Source organism: Rhinopithecus roxellana, chromosome 13 (assembly GCF_007565055.1).
Source record: "Rhinopithecus roxellana isolate Shanxi Qingling chromosome 13, ASM756505v1, whole genome shotgun sequence".
Taxonomy (NCBI): Eukaryota; Metazoa; Chordata; class Mammalia; order Primates; family Cercopithecidae; genus Rhinopithecus; species Rhinopithecus roxellana.
The window spans coordinates 48,912,552-48,929,650 of NC_044561.1; the positions used below are offsets into that span (position 1 = coordinate 48,912,552).

Here is a 17,099-nt window from a genome sequence, read left to right on the forward strand (position 1 = left end):
GTACAGTAGGGTAACCACAGTTAAGAATGTATTACATATTTCAATATAGCTAGAAGAGAGGATTTAGAATGACACAACAAAATGGCAAGTATTTTACTGATGGATATACTAATCACCCTGATTTGATCATTACGTAATTTATACATGAATCAAAACATCACATGGCACCCCATAAATATGTATAATTATGTGTCAATTAAAAACAAAATAAAACTTAAAAAACAGTTAAACTACAATATGAGCCACCATTTTCACATAAAATTTAAAGGAAAGTACTGTAATTTGAGGAGTTTCATTTAAGTAATTTTTCTTCATTAAGTCTCACTCAAAATAACATGTCATTTAAAAGTGGGTTTATTGCATATAAAGATACAGTAACTTCTTTAATGATTAAACATTTTTTCTTACCCTTTCTTGAAATACAAATGTTATTTCTTCATCTGTGGAACTCTGTTGGAAATATAAGCCTTTCATAGTCACCTAAAAATAAATACATATACATGAAATAAAATAACAAGTCTTCCAGACTAAATGTAAGCGCTGGCAAAGGATAAAATGACAACTACAATGTAGTTTTCAAATAAGTACATTTAGAAAATCTTTCTCAAAGTGATCAAATAAGAGAACATGCAACACTCTCTGGGCACCTGTCTTACTGAGAATGTGTTTACAGTTCAACCTTTTACTACAAAGTTCATTTTGTAGTAAACATGCTTCATTTTACTTTCCTATACAATAAAACATGCTTCATTTTACTTTCCTATACAATAAAAAAGATTACTTAAAAGAAGTCTTATGATGGCCAGAGAACCTCAATTTTATTTACCTTTTATTAAATTTTTCTTTATTTACCATTTGTCAAAGGCTTTCAAAGTCTTAAAGATCGTTAAAAAGGAGAAAGCGAACAGCCAAGACACTGGTTGAAACTGTGGCCCCAATTCTTCTCTGTCAGTCTATAAACCTTTTAATGAAAGTATTTAAACCTACAGCCGGGCGCAGTGGCTCACACCTGTAATCCCAGCACTTTGGGAGGTCAAGGCGGGCGGATCATTTGAGGTCAGGAGTTCAAGACCAGCCTGACCAACATGGAGAAACCCCATCTCTACCAAAAATAAAAAAAGAAAAAAATAAAAAAAAAAATTAGCCAGGCGTGGCAGTGCGCGCCTGTAATCCTAGCTACTCAAGATGCTGAGACAGGAGAATCGCTTGAAACCAGAAGGTGGAGGTTGCAGTGAGCCGAGATCATGCCATTGCACTTCATCCTGGGCAACAACAGCGAAACTCTGTCTCAAAAAAATAATAAAATAAAACAAATAAGCTTATATTCTGTGAACTTCTTGAGGCATCTCTAAAGATTCCACAAGTGTTTCTTTAATTTTCAGAGTAATTATATAGTAAGACTATTTTTTATGCAAATTTTACAGAAGTATAAAACATAGAAAAGTACACAAATCCTTGAAGCGCCTAACTTGTTGAATTTTACAGTGTGAATAAGTCCACGTCATGGCAGGAGACACATCATTGTACACCTCCCGAAGTTCCCTGTGTCCCCTTCTTCTCCTAAGGAGACCCAATATCCTAAGTTTTAACAGCACGGATTAGTTTTGTCTGCTTTTGAACTTTATATAAATAAAATTATACTCTTTAACGTCTGTTTTCTTTCTTTTTTTTTTTTTTTTTTTTTTTGAGACGGAGTCTCGCTCTGTCACCCAGGCTGGAGTGCTATGGCCGGATCTCAGCTCACTGCAAGCTCCGCCTCCCGGGTTCACGCCATTCTCCTGTCTCAGCCTCCCGGGTAGCTGGGACTACAGGCGCCGCCACATCGCCCGGCTAGTTTTTTGTATTTTTTAGTAGAGACGGGGTTTCACCGTGTTAGCCAGGATGGTCTCGATCTCCTGACCTCGTGATCCGCCCGTCTCGGCCTCCCAAAGTGCTGGGATTACAGGCTTGAGCCACCGCGCCCGGCCTGTTTTCTTTCTTTCTACATTAGGTTTGTGAGTCTCACTCACGTCCTTACTTGTAGTTGTATTCCATTCATCCCGCATTGCTACATAGTACTCCATTGTATAAACAAATTGCTATTTATCCATTCCACTATAGACAGACCCTTGAATTGTTTCCAGTTTCGGGCTCTTATGAATTGTCCTGTTAAAAACATTCTTGTATATACTTTTTGGTGAAAGTACTATTATTTTGTTTATGGAAACTGAGTCTTAGCTTAAAGCACATAGTTGGTGTCTCATAGCAAAAGCTGGGCCAGAACTGGGATAAAAACTAGGTGCTACTGATTCCAAAGTCGTTACTCCTAACCATGGTATTTAATGGTTTCCTACAGAGCTGCTAACATTAGATATATCAACTAAAGTTGAATACTTTCTTTTTTTTTTCGGTGACGGAGTCTCGCTCTGTCGCCAGGCTGGAGGGCGCAATCTTGGCTCATTATCTATCTTGGCTCACTGTAACCTCTGCCTCCCAGGTTCAAGCAATTCTCCTGCCTCAGCCTCCCAAGTGGCTGGGACTATAGGCACGCGCCACCACATCCGGCTAATTTTTGTATTTTTAGTAGAGATGGGGTTTCACCATGTTGGCCAGGATGGTCTTGATCCCCTGACCTTGTGATCCACCCACCTCGGCCTCCCAAAATACTGGGATTACAGGCATGAGCCACCGCGACTGGCCTAAAGTGGAATACTTTAAAGATAATTATTAAGTACCTGTTGATAGTTCTGGCTACATAATTTGCAGGGCCTAGTGCAAAATGAAAATGTGGGAAGTCTTGTCTAGAAATTATTAAAATTTCAAGATAGCAGAGCATGAAATCAAGCAAAAGTCTCTTCTGAATGTGAGGTCAGTGAGACTGCATAGGCCACAGGCCCATAAAGCCAGCTCTCTGCATTGAACGTTAGTGGATCTACTTGGATCCAAATACGTAAAGAGTTTTTACAGATTGTAGTTGAGCAATGGTTGCTGGTTTCCCGGATGTGATAATCAAATGCTGGAATTAACAGAAATGAATACACGTTCAAGATACATATGGAAATTATGTATGTAACATGTATCAATGAAGTATATAAAAGCAGGATTAAGCTAGGTCAAATGATTAATTCTAACCCTTTGGTTGCAGGAGGTGTTTGTGTCAATGTTTTTGGGAGCTGGGGAGAACCTAAGCATGTATACAGCAATTACATATTCCCTCCAGCATTAAATCTAACCTCTTTTGCCTACCTTTGAAGGATCTCTAAAACGCATACTCACTCTCCCTACTCTACCTTAATGCTTCCACAATTTCCAAGCACATACTCTCTGTCTATCTAGTCAGTATGACTTCACAACATATGGTTACTCCATCTCAGAGCTTCTAGGCATGGCCTCTTCTCTGACAGAATGCTGTAATTTACAGATTCTGCTAAATAAATAAAGTTCAAGTTATAACCCCTCTCTGGAATCATCCCCAGTGACTCACTCCATTTGTTCCATGCTTCCCAATGTCATTACATACTAAAAAAACTTTGCTTTATTTACTAACTAGAGTGCTTTACCCACCATTGGCTGGGAAAATCTATATCGATTATTATTAAATGAAAAAAAAATCTCTGTTCCTACTCAGTCTGGAGTTACTAGAACTGCCTTTTTGCGAAGTGGAACAATTACATATCAACGTCTTGATTTCAAAGCATCTTGCTTTGTGATGTTGGACACTACTGTTTTCTCTGCCCATTGAATCTTGAAATATATGGCATGTCTCCCAGATAAGCAGTCACATGGACCTTAGACTGTGCCCCAGTTTCAAAGACCCTGGAAGACAACTGCTTGTTTGTACCCCTAATATCCCCTAAAACAAATATTGTGTATATAATAATGGCAATATTTTTAGTCACATCATCCTAACTAGTTTCTCTAAATTAAGTGAAAATTGCCCTGGTTGGTGGAAAAAAGTAAAGTTCAGTTGGTCCAATTAAGAATTGTATGGGAACAAAAATATCCTTAAAGTTATAAAGTAAAGAAAGAGAGGTGTTTTTTCACAAAAGTAGCCAGAAGAAAACTGAGGAAATATTTGTCTTGCAAACCCAAAAAAAGGAATACTGAGTTCCTAGTACTAGGAAAATGGTAGAATGGATGGTATTCAAGGCACACATGGTTTCCTAGGCAGATTAAATAAAACAGTCTATTATTTAACGAAATTTTATTTCATTTTATCTTTTGTTTTTTGTCTCACACTCTGCCAAGTCTCATATTATTTAATAAAATTTGTATTGACTTAAACACATTTGCACACAGGACATAAAAGTATTAAACATTTTACAAAATAAAAATATACATTAAAATATATAGGCTGAGCATGGTGGCTCACGCCTGTAATCCCAGAACTTTGGGAGACCGAGGCAGGTGGATTATGAGGTCAAGAGATCGAGACCACCCTGGCCAACATGGTGAAATCCCATCTCTACTAAAAATACAAAAATTAGCTGGGCGTGGTAGCATATGCCTGTAGTCCCAGCTACTTGGGAGGCTGAGGCAGGAGAATCACTTGAACCTTGGAGGCAGAGGTTGCAGTGAGCTGAGATTGCGCCACTGCACTCCAGCCTCCAGCCTGGCAACAGAGCGAGACTCTGTCTCAAAAAAATAAAAATAAATAAATAAAATATATAATACTTATGACATTTCTAAGAAAAGTCATGTAACTTCAAAATTATAAGTTCTACTATAAATTTTACTATATCAAAAAAATACGATATAAAACTTTTTGGCCAGAGTGGTGGCTCCCACACCTGTCATCCCAACAATTTGGGAGGCTGAGGCAGGAGGACTGCTTGAGCCCAGGAGTTCGACAGCCTGGGCAACAAAGCAAGACCCTGTCTCTTAGAATAAATAAATAAGCCTGGCATAGTGGCGCTCACCTGTAGTTCTATCTAGGCATTGGAGGCTGCTTTGAGCTGTGATCACCACTGCACTCCAGCCTGGACAACAGAGTGAAACCCTGTCTCTTAAACACACAAAACTTTTTAATTACAATAAATCTGTTTAAAAATGTAGGCTGATATAGCCTGTGAAAAGCATAAAAACTTTACATTTTTACAGGTATATCGGAATTTTAAAATGTTTGAATTAATCCACAAACTGAGGATTATGTTAGCAGTACTATAAATTTTTTTTTTTTTTTTTTTTTTTTTTTTTTTTTTTTTTTTTGAGACGGAGTCTCGCTCTGTCGCCCAGGCTGGAGTGCAGTGGCCGGATCTCAGCTCACTGCAAGCTCCGCCTCCCGGGTTTACGCCATTCTCCTGCCTCAGCCTCCCGAGTAGCTGGGACTACAGGCGCCCGCAACCTCGCCCGGCTAGTTTTTTGTATTTTTTTTTTTAGTAGAGACGGGGTTTCACCGTGTTAGCCAGGATGGTCTCGATCTCCTGACCTCGTGATCCGCCCGTCTCGGCCTCCCAAAGTGCTGGGATTACAGGCTTGAGCCACCGCGCCCGGCTTTTTTTTTTTTTTGAGATGGAGTCTCGCTCTGTTACCCAGTACAGTGGCATGGTCTCGGCTCACTGCAAGCTCCGCCTCCTGGGTTCACGCCATTCTCCTGCCTCAGCCTCCCGAGTAGCTGGGACTATAGGCGCACGCCACCACGCCCAGCTAATTTTCGGGGTTTCACCATGTTAGCCAGGATGGTCTCGATCTCCTGACCTCGTGATCCACCCGCCTTGGCCTCCCAAAGTGCTGGGATTACAGGCGTGAGCCACCGCGCCTGGCCACTATAAATTTTTATAATGGCCACACAGTAAACTTACTAAAAAATCTGGGGAAACAAAAACTAAGAAGATAACACCAATTTTAAATAATTTTTAGCGAAAGCAGAACGAGAACTTTGCATAAATTAAACACTTAACTATAAACACTTCAAGAAAGTAGTTAATAAAGATACTGATCTGTTAAGGGATTTCTAAAAAATCAATGGGAAGTAGTTTCAAAAGATTTCATCCTTCTTATAATAGCAATATGAACTCCACCTGCTCCTTTGTTACAGTCAATCCCCCAAGAAACTCATCTATTCTTTATTGTAAATAAAACCTCTACAAATCATTCCTTACCTACACTTTCTGGCCAAAAGTGTTCTGAGCATCAGACCAACCTCAAATTCAACAGACATAAAGCTGGACTCATCTTTCCCCCAAACAAGATTTTGCTGTAGTCTCTAGTCATCAAGAATACCTTAGATCCATCCCATCATCTTCACTCTGGTGATGTGCAAACACCTCAATGCCTCAGGCTTGGGTTGTGGCGATAGGCTGCCAAATGCTTTCAATACTCTCCCGCATTCAACCTGTCTATTCCCCTATGGCTAATTTAATTCCTGAAAGTCCAAACTCCTCTTCCTACATGCTCAAATTTGTATTATTCCCCAACATAAATTTTATAATACTATGGCCATTTCAGGCTCAGAGTTTGGTTATAAAGTTTCTAACCTACCTTCATTTTTATTTTAAGGAAAGCAAAGATATATATAAACAGCTAGACAAGAGAAAAACATACATATATGTAAACAGCTAGACAAGAGAAAAACAGAAGAAGTCAACTCTGAAATGTGGCCCTGTATGCTCAACCTGGTCACCAGGCCAGGCTCTCTTGGGCTGTTAGAGTATCCAATACCCTATTCTCCATCCATCACTGGCACCTGTGCACAGCATGATACTACTAGCTAGATTGTTAAGGGGAAATCTTCAGTTATATTTTGATCATTTGTGAAGAGGTGAATTAATATTACGTTTTAACAATATTCACATTAATCTGAGGCTTTTCATACATAGCCACACATTGGAAAAATAAATATGCCTAAATATTTGGTTAAAAAGAATATAGTCACCATAATCAAAGCAACTAGCTGGAGGTTTGGCTCAAATATTACACTCTGCAGGCTGTGGAGGATGGTAGTCCTAACAGGTCAGGTCTGCTTTTTTTTTTTTTTTTTTTTTTTTTTTTTTTTTTTTTTGAGATGGAGTTTTGCCCTGTCACCTACGCTGGAGTGCAGCAGCGCAATCTTGGCTCACTGCAACCTCCACCTCCTGGATTCAAGAGATTCTCCTGCGCCTCCCGAGTAGCTGGGATTACAGGCGCACGCTACCACATCCAGCTAATTTTTTTGTATCTTTAGTAGAGATGGGGTTTCACCACGTTGGCCAGGCTGGTCTCGAACTCCTGACCTCGTGATCCACCCGCCTCGGCCTCCCAAAGTGCTGGGATTACAGGCGTGAGCCATTGCGCCTGGTCTGCCTCTTAAAGAGGGTAGTGAATGCATGGTCGTAACAGTTGAGGATATCTCTACACGGGATAGTCAACAGTCTCTAGAAATCTGTATCTTCAAAGGACACTTTGCACAAGCAATGAGTCTACAGGTGTTTTGCTGCGTACAACTGCAGTGGTCTTTTGTGCCTGTTATTACATAAGATGGGCACAGGAGATACTGTGACAGTGGCTTATATCTGGCTAAACCTTGGAAAGCAATTCCAGCTAATAATACAAGAACTTCAGGTATTATAATTTAAAACTAAATGGAAAATGCGTAACATTAGATGGTCCCTCTCACCAGAGGGACTGAAACAGAGGCTGGGTACATATTACAGGGGCTTCATAAAGGAGATTCCAGCATCAACTGAGCGGGACAGGTGGATCAAATGACCATTTAGTTTTCTTCTAATTGTGACAATCTTGATAAATATTATCAAGGTATATTCGATCGAATTTATACATGTGTGGCACAATCTCTACATCTTATGCAACCTGAGATCTAAAGATAGATAAAGGAGCAGAAAAGGAAAATTGTTTCTTTTTTGCCTATCTAGTACAGTGGCTCTCTATAAGGAACTTTTTGGATCTCAAAAGAATTTCTGATGCCTCACCATCTCCATGAGGGCTTTATTATCTATTGATTTTCAGATGGTATTTTCACTTAAGAGTCTAGGATTTCTTACATGACCAATTTTCCACCCATATCTCTGGGGGTTGGAGACGTGGGATGGTCATTATCCCAAAGATCTGAAAATCTCTGGTCCAGTTGCTATTCAATGTAGGGCTATTTAATATAACATGATCCAGAACAACAGAAACTTAACTTTCATTTATATTTTTGAATGAGCATCATATTTTCCCATATCGTACTACTGGGGAACAAGGGAGCGAATGGTGTGATGAATGAGTCTTCCCTTTATAAGCTGGCTTAATCATGTGACTCTGGGACAATGCAGGTGGACGTCCCTGGTGATGAGAATGACTATTTGAGGGATCCTCCCGAAACTCTACCACACCACAGTTACTTGTTCCCCTCCAATCCATTTAACTGACTTTCTTTTCCACCTACTAACATGATTGAAGTTTGTAAATGCTTAATTTTCCAGTTCACTATAGGATTGTGGAGAAACCACTCCTTGCTTCAAATGAAAAATACGAATTGTCATTTTGATAAAATATTTACTAATTCAAAAATCAAGAGAAAATAATTTCATGTCTTTACTATGCACACAATGGAAGAATTTTTTTTCTGTAAAATACCATATTTTAGCATATGTAGATATGTGGATTTTTTTTTGAGACAGGGTCTCACTCTGTCGCCCAGGCTGGAGTGCTATTGTTGTGATCTTGGCTCATTGTAACCTCCGCTTCTGGGGTTCAACCAATTCTCCTGCCTCAGCCTCCTGAGTAGCTGGAATTACAGGCGTGCACCACCACGCCCGGCTAATTTTTCTATTTTTAGTAGACAAGGGGTTTCACCATGTTGGCCAGGCTGGTCTCGAACTCCTGGCCTCAAGTGATCCACCTGCCTCAGCCTCCCAAAGTGCCGGGATTACAGGCGTGAGCCACCACACCTGGCCAATATGTGTATTTTTGCTCTTCTACTCATAAAACTCTCCTGAGCTCAATGTAGTACTGTTCATTGGGTCTACAAGAAGAGCATAGTTATCTTAGAAATATTTCATTGCACAAGCAAGATCAAGACTGGCAGCTTGATCTTGCAGGGGGAACTACCCCAATTGCAAATCTAAACGTCTTATCCCCTACTGTAAGCTGGAAAAGAGGCATCAATAAGGGAAATCAGTGATAAAAGGTAGTAATTATACACTGCTGGATCTGATTTAGAAGTCATAACTGACCCGAGCTTGAATCCTGGCTCTCCTACTTATTAGCTGTATGACTTTGGACTACTTAATTTTAACCTTTCTGGGCCTGAAACCGCAGATATTAGATAATAATAGCAGTTATCTCAAAGGGTTGCCGTAAGGATTAAATAATACATGCAAAGCACTCAGCGCAACATCATACTTTCAGAAATGTTGGCTATTTTGACTATTATTTCTGTAAATTGGGCACATCTCAATTACAGAGAATCTCTAAAGTAGTTCTGAATCCCATCTCATAGAGTTGCAAAGGGTTTGGTCAATGCAATCTTATTTTTCACACCTTTTAATTTCTGCAGTAGGCTACTGTAGCAGTCACTAGCACAGGTGGCTACTGAGCACTCCAACTGTGTCTAGTCGGAACTGAGATGCGCTGTAAGTGGAAAATACACATCAGATTTTGAAGATTTAATACGAAGAAAAGAATATAAAATCCCAATTTCTAAATATTTGATTAAGCGTTGAAATGGTAATGTCTCAGATATACTAGGCTAAATGAAACATATACTTAAAATTAATTTCACGTGTTTCTCTTCACGTTTTAAATGTAGCTATCCCAAAATTTAAAATGACATAAGGGACTCGCATTATATTTGCACTGGACAGAGTTCAGGTAAAACGCTGCTACTCATAACGTGGGCAGCAGCACCTGGGGGCTTGTTAGAAACGCAGATGTTCGGCCCGGACCCAGACCTATTCCAAGGCGATGCTTACATCTCGCTGCAGATGATTCCGCTGTTGAGCGTAATGAAGAGGGCCGATCTGGCTCAAAAGTAACGTACAGCGAATAACTACTAACTGCTTTCCGAAAACAGCAAAGTGATGAGGGAGAAAAAAGTGGCTGAGAAGAAGTAACACAGAAAGAAAAAGACACTCAAATTCTAGGAACAAGAAGCAGAGGAGAAAAACCCAACCTGGGAGATTAAGTGGAAGGGCACTCCCAGACCTCTACCTCCATATAAGCACAGGGAGATGCAAACTGAGATAAGACCTACAGTCAAAACCCGTCAAGGTCCAAGGAAACTGTCCCTCAAATCTAGTCTTACCCACCCCTCAGCGGCCTCAGCTAAGCTAGGCCTGGGCCCGAACAAGTCCCAGGTTGGGGTTCGACGCGAACCACCATCCTCCCCAGGGCTGCACGGTTCCGTGGGGCATCTCTCCACCTTTCGCTTAAAGTCCCATTTCCCAAGACACAAGACGCTTTTTCCGGGGCTCACCTGCCTCTGAGCCGCCACAACGGCCTGCACCTTCACCACCGCCACCTTCAAGTCCTTCCGCAGAGAGCCCGCCCCCTGCTCCCATTGGTCAGGCCGCTCGTCACTCCTGAAGGGCGGGGTCGGACTCGCGAGGCTGTCGAGAACGCCATGGCAACCAGTCTTGGAACTACATCTCCCGTGATGTTCCGCTCGGGGGCGGAGAAAGAGGCGAGGCACCGCCCCAAGGACTACCAATAAATAGGCGAAGTTGGAATCGCCTGGATGGGTTCCGTTTTATGCAAATCCTAACCGAAGATCACACCCTTCCTCATTCCAACCATGGGCCCGGCCAACCCCTCTGGCTTGTGCTTCGCCTCCTTTTTCCTTTCCACATTATTCTCTCCTTTAAAACCTCCAATAATTAAGTCAGTTAAGTGCATTCTATCTAGTGCCTCGCACGGCAACGAGCAGATGCACCGAAATCGTGCAACAAAATCTCCATAAACCACGATAGGCAACCTCAGACCAGAAATCTCCGGTTACGCCTACGTGGGGAAGAGGGGGAGAGTGCTAATCCTGCCCCCACTCTGCGCCTGCTGACTGGCTCATTCAGCTTGTCACTCTGTTGTCTTATATTTCTTTGGCTCCCCCTCCTCGGGTTCTCACGGTGGGCGGGGCCAGCGGTAGGGGGCGGTGAGAAGGTGCGGGCCCCTTCTTCCGATTGGCAGGCGGTTTCCCCACCCACTTATGGGCGGAGACGGAGGGTGGATGTGGGGCGGGGGAGGCAGCGGAGGGAGATGAGGAGATAGGCGGGAGCGAGGGAGCGAGGGAGGGAGCGAAGGAGGTAGAGAGGAGTGGAGGCGCCAGGGGAGGGAGCGCAGCTTGGTTGCTCCGTAGTACGGCGGCTCGCGAGGAAGAATCCCGAGCGGGCTCCCGGACGGACGGAGAGGCGGGCGGGGATGGTGTGCGGGGCTGCGGCTCCTGCGTCCCTCCCCGCGGCGCGTGAGCGACACTGATTTGTCCCTGGGGCGGCAGCGCGGACCCGCCCGGAGATGAGGTGAGGAGAGGGCTGCACGGCGGCGGCCTGGACCGCGGGCAGCAGCGGCGGGGGCGGGGGTCGGCGCGATGGCTGCCCGGGGCGTACGTCCCGCGCCCGGCGCTTGTCCCCCCGGCCGCCCTTAGCCCCTTGCCGCGCGCCCGGGAGACGGCAGCGGCCGCCCCTCCGCCTCGTCCTTCCCGTCCTCGGGGGCGGCGGCGGGATGGCGGGCGGACCCGCACTGGGAGGCCGGGGGCTGCGGTGGGCCGTGGGGTGGCGGCCGTGGGACGGGCGTGAGGATGAATGGGCGCCGCGGCCCCCTTCCTGCCGCGGGGACCCCGGGCGTCCGCTCCTTCCCGGGCTGACCTCGCTGCCCTCGGCCGCCGGCGCGGGGCGGCCCGGCCTCGCCTCCCGCCTGCCTCCCGGGGACCCGCGCTGGCGGGAGCGGCGCCGCCTCTGCCTGGAGCCCCGGCTCCTTCCTCGCTCCCTGGCTCGCAAGCCTGCGGAATCCCGGGTCAGTGAAGGGCAGGCAATGCAGTTCGGCCCCAGGGCGCGCCGCGGGGCCGCCCCTGAAGGCATTTAACGGAGAGCGGCTGGCTCCCGCGCCCTGTGAGCGCGTCCCCGGGTCCGCCGCGTCCCTTCCCTTCACGCACCGACACGGTTTTGTGGTGTGGACCTAAGGCACAATTGCAGTCCCTTGCTTGCACGAGGGAATGTAATCAGAATTTCTAAAAAAAGGAAACCGGCGAGGAATCGGCCGCACCTTCCTGCGCTTCTGCCTGCTTTGGGGTTAGAAAACAACTTCGGAGATTACATTTCCTATGGGCAATCTTTTGTTGTGATTCAGACTCAAGAAGGCTTTGCTTTGGAAGAAATAGATTAGCGGCTTCTCTGTGGAGTTGGAGGCTATAGAGATTTTTATAGCCTCTTCAATATGAAAGTTTCCTCTAGAACTTTGCCATCATCAGTGCTATTCTGAGGGCAGCAGCAACCTGGGAATTTAAATATATGCAGGCTCCGGCCAGATGCGTTTCTTTGTGCTTGTCTGTTGGCATTCTTCTCTTGCTGCTCCCCTTGATCAAATCGTACAGATAATAAAAACAAGGCCAATGAAAAGGGTGGCTAATAACAGCAAATCCCATACAAACAAATGCCTCTAGAAATTCTCAGTTCTGTCAGCGGGGTGGCGGTTTTGCTAATCCCGTGGAACGGATGAAGAGAAAGGCACAGATATCTCATGGATTATATAGTGGACAGGATGTGAGGGCAGGAACTGGGGCCAGGACACAGCAGGCCAGCTGGTTTGCATGGTGCCACTCTAAACCCCCAAAATTTGAATAGGAGGAATGTATTTGTTGGGATACCTTTATTTTTAGATGACTTTAAGGTTGAGAGTGCGGAAGCTTAAACACCCTTCATAGTTATTATTTCTTAGTTTATCTCTGAGAACAAAATATGCTTCTGTTTAAAATTTCTTTTACTGGTGTGCTTGAAATGTTGTTTTGATGGGAGTTTCCTTGTAAGTAAAAACATTAAAAATTATATACATATGAAAGAAAAATCGTTAGTGCAGATGGGTTTGTAAAGAATCTAGGGACTTTTAAGTCATATAAATTAAGGAGTGAGGGACACTAATTTGATGATGGTGTTAAAATTATTTCAGACACCTTTAAGTAGTCCAGTAAAGATCATTTCTCATAGTATGGTCTTTTTTAAAAAATGGTATTTCATTATCTAAGAATGCTTCTGTTGAAATTGCTGAGGCACATGATACCTTCACAAAACTCTATTATTATTCTGCCTGAGTAAGAGAGGAAATGAACAAATTTTTAATGTACTTTGGAACCCTGTGGATTGCTCAGATACTAAGCATTGTGAAATAGGGCATAAAATGAGGGGTAGCGAGTTAGTTCTGTGAAATGTTTGTCCTTCTTAGTTTTTTTTTTTTGGCAGTCGACTAGCAATTTTCTTTTCCCTAAAGCTTATCTTCAATATTGGTAGTAGAACCTCTGCTCAAGTTTATCTTTTCCCCAAATACCTAGATTGGGGCAAACTATCAAACCTCCTGTAAGAGATTAAGGAGGAGCTGCTGGTAAATTCTTTTATTTCTTTTTTTCTTTTCTTTTTCTTTTCTTTTCTTTTTTTTTGAGACAGGGTCTGGCTATGTCACTCAGGCTGGAGTGCTGTGGTGCAGTCATGGCAGCAACCTCGACCTCCTGGGCTCCAGTGATCTTCCCACCCCAGCTTCTGGAGTATCTGGGACCACAGGTGCACGCCACCATGCCCAGCTAATTTTTAAATGTTTTCTAGAGACAGGGTCTCTCTATGTTGCTCAGGCTGGTCTAAAACACCTGCCTCAAACGATTCTCCCACCTAGGCAGCCTCCCAAAGAGCTAGGATTAGAGGGATGAGCCACCATGCCTCGTCCAAATTCCTCTACTCTAAATCGTTTTTTTAATTTGCTAAAATTTGGGAGTTGTAGAGAATTGATGACATGAGAGTTTGGATTATGTTTGCACCTCAAATTCTTCTGCCATAGAGCTGTTCCCTTCTGAATGATCACTTCCTCCTGACTGGCTCCACTTACTGGTTGAGTTTCTTAAAGTGTGGACCTCAAATCACTTACATCAGCATTAATGGAGGCACCTGTTAAAAATACAGGTTTTGGGCATGGTGGATCAAGCCTGTAATCCCAACACTTTGGGAGGCTGAAGTAGGAGGATAGCTTGGGCCCAGGAATTTGAGACCAGCTTGGGCAACATAGGGAAACCTGGTCTCTAAAAAAAAATTCTTTTTTTATATGCTGGGCTTAGTGACTCGTGCCTATGTTCCCAGCTCTTCTAGAGGCTGAGGTGGGAGGATCTGGTTCACTTGAGCCCAGGAGATCGAGGCTGCAGTGAGCCATGATTGCCCTACTGCACTCTAGCCTCGGCGACAGAGAGAGCGAGCCTGTGTCCAAAAAGTAAGTAAATAAATACATAAAAATAAACACAGGTTTCTGTCACCTCACCTCAGAATCAGACAGCTGGAGGTGGGGCTCTGGAATTGGTATTTTTAATGCATTCTCCAGGAATTTCTCCTGCGTAGGGAAGTTGGAAACCACTGGCTTCCTTCTCACTGAGCATCTCCTGAGACCAGCTCCTGAAGTGGATAGGAAGTTTTTCAAGTGGCAGATTAAGTTTTATGCCTTAGGCTGCTAATAAAAAACAATTGACCATGACTTTCCGCTGTGTAATTGTACCTGTCATACACCTTTCAGATGGCAGAGGCTTTGGTTCACCCCTGTACCTCCAAGGCCTAAAACAGTGCCTGGAGGAACTCAAAATTTGTTGAGTGAATATGTGAACTACATTGCAGTGAGGCCAATCTTTTAAAAGTTTACTTGTCAAATTAATCTATCAGTTAGTAGTCCCTGATTTTAAATTAGGAGCCATAAGCACTATACCCCAGTAACTTCTGTAGGTTTGGTTAGTTTAGAAAGGAGAGAGCCTTTCCCAGACATACTGTGCTCAAGGTGATTAGCCAGAAAGAAGATTCAGAGCAAAGCATTTGCTTAGAGCGTCAAAATGTAAATTTAAGTCACAGTGTAGTGGTAAATCATATATCAAAGTTACATTTGGTATATTGTCTTGTATCAAAATATCATTTTATAAACCATAAGTCCAACATACCACTATAAAAACTCTATTTGGTTTCTAACAAATAGAGAAAATTGTTATATTTTCCAGTTTCAACTTTTCATGCTAATAAAATTTGACCTTTATACTTTCTTTTCAAGAGTTCATCATAGGACACCATAGATATTATGCAGTTAAGAGCACAAACTCTGGAGAATATTGTGTTTGACTACACAGTCAGTGAGTTTGATGTAACCTCTCAATGCCTCATTTCTCAGCTGAAAATGGGAATAGTAATAACAAAGTTCACCTACTTCTAAGTGCTTACATAAGTTTTTGAGACACATGCACTTAATAAATGGTAGTTACAGTGTTGATAAACAATAGGGGTGTATAAAAATACGTAAAACTCAAAAGATAACCCATTTAATTATTGCACTACTGTACTTTATGATAGTAAATAGAAATCTGTTGCTTAAAAAAGAAGTTTCTTTGGTGGTGTGCGTCTGTAGTCCCAGCTACTTCGGAGGCTGAGGTGGGAGAATCACTTGAACCCAGGAGATGAATGCTGCAGTGAGCTATGATTGTGCCTCTGCACTCCAGCCTGAGTGACAGCAAGGCCCTGTCTCAAAAAAAAAAAAAAGTTTCTTGCTAACTCGTTGGTACTATGTATAATTTTTTTAATTGAATGACTAGACTAAACATTAAAAGTATTTAATAAGCTACCAAATATGTATTAATAACTATAAGTTTTTGAAAATAAATACTAAATCTCATGATCACTTTTAGGTTAAAATATAGTTTATGATGAGCAACTAATATTCTTTGTATTTAAAAAGATAATTGTATGTTTTATGGTAGAAAAATTGAAATACAGAAAAGTATAAAGTGGAAAACTAGGAAATACCCACAAGTCTACTACCTGCATACATATTTCTTCAAATCCTTTTGTGTGTGTGCAGGTGGCTATTCATACACAATTTCTACAATCTCAGCTCACTGCAAGCTCCGCCTCAAGGGTTCACGCCATTCTCCTGCCTCAGCCTCCTGAGTAGCTGGGACTACAGGCGCCCACCACCACGCCCGGCTAATTTTTTGTATTTTTAGTGGAGACGGGGTTTCACCATGTTAGCCAGGATGGTCTCGATCTCCTGACCTTGGGATCCGCCCGCCTCGGGCTCCCAAAGTGTTGGGATTACAGGAGTGAGCCACCATGCCTGGCCTGGTTTTTTTTGTTGTTGTTTAACAAACATCTTGTCATGAGTGTCTTTTCCTATATATATGTATATTGCATTATAACAATTTCAGTAACCAAATAATATTCCATTTTATGGATCTATGGTATTTTTTTTTCTTGATTTTATTTTTACAGACGGAGTCTCACTTTGTCACCCAGGCAGGAGTATAGTGGCGCAATCTTGGCTCACTGCAACCTCTGCCTCCTGGTTTCAAATCAATCTCTTGCCTCAGCCTCCTGAGTAGCTGGGATTACACTTGCCTGCCACCATGCCTGGCTAATGTTTGTAATTTTAGTAGAGATGGGGTTTTGTCATGTTAGTCAAGCTGGTCTCATACTCCTAACCTCAGGTGATCCACCTGCTTCAACCTCCCAAAGTGCTGGGATCACAGATGCGAGCCACCGTGCCCAGCCATGGATCTCTGGTGGTTTAGTCAATTTATTTTTATTAGACATTAATTTGTTTATCTTTTCTTCATGGTTACTTATAACCCTGCAGTGACTGTCCTTCTACGTATGTCTCTGTATATACTTGTGAGATTATTTTCATTAGGATAAATTTCTACAAATGGAATTTGCAGAATCAAATTTAACTGTAGAGTCCAAAACTCTTAGCCTGTTTCCTAGATGTATTTTATAGGCATTTGGGTACTTTTTACGTTCTCGATTTCTGTTGTGGAGTAACTAAGAGGTTCTCTGACATGTACTAATGTATAAACTGGGTGGGGCACAAATTTGAATCCGTTTCACTGAAGTCACATAAGTTAGCTCAGAAATTAGCCTTGGGACTGGTGCTGTGGGTCACTCCTGTAATCCCAATACTTGAGAGGCCAAGGTGGGAGCATTACTTGAGCC

General features: G+C 42.9%; 2 protein-coding genes across 7 annotated transcripts in view; one reads left to right on the top strand and one right to left on the bottom strand.

The window, feature by feature from the left end:
• Window positions 1-10,544, bottom strand: part of CRYZL1 (crystallin zeta like 1) — a 51,849-nt gene extending 41,305 nt beyond the window's left edge. For all 4 annotated transcript variants that reach the window (XM_010358850.2, XM_030914037.1, XM_030914038.1 and 1 more), the window contains exons 1-2: window positions 10,376-10,544; window positions 409-480 (exon numbers count right to left, since the gene is read on the bottom strand). In XM_010358850.2, coding sequence (XP_010357152.1) covers window positions 409-474 — 66 coding nt within the window. In that variant the 5' untranslated portion in view covers window positions 475-480; window positions 10,376-10,544. The remainder of the gene's footprint in view (window positions 1-408; window positions 481-10,375) is intronic.
• A 553-nt stretch (window positions 10,545-11,097) lies between these two features.
• ITSN1 (intersectin 1) overlaps window positions 11,098-17,099 on the top strand; it is a 248,611-nt gene continuing 242,609 nt past the window's right edge. For all 3 annotated transcript variants that reach the window (XM_030914040.1, XM_030914041.1, XM_030914042.1), the window contains exon 1: window positions 11,098-11,411. The gene's annotated coding sequence lies outside the window, so the exon portion shown is untranslated. The remainder of the gene's footprint in view (window positions 11,412-17,099) is intronic.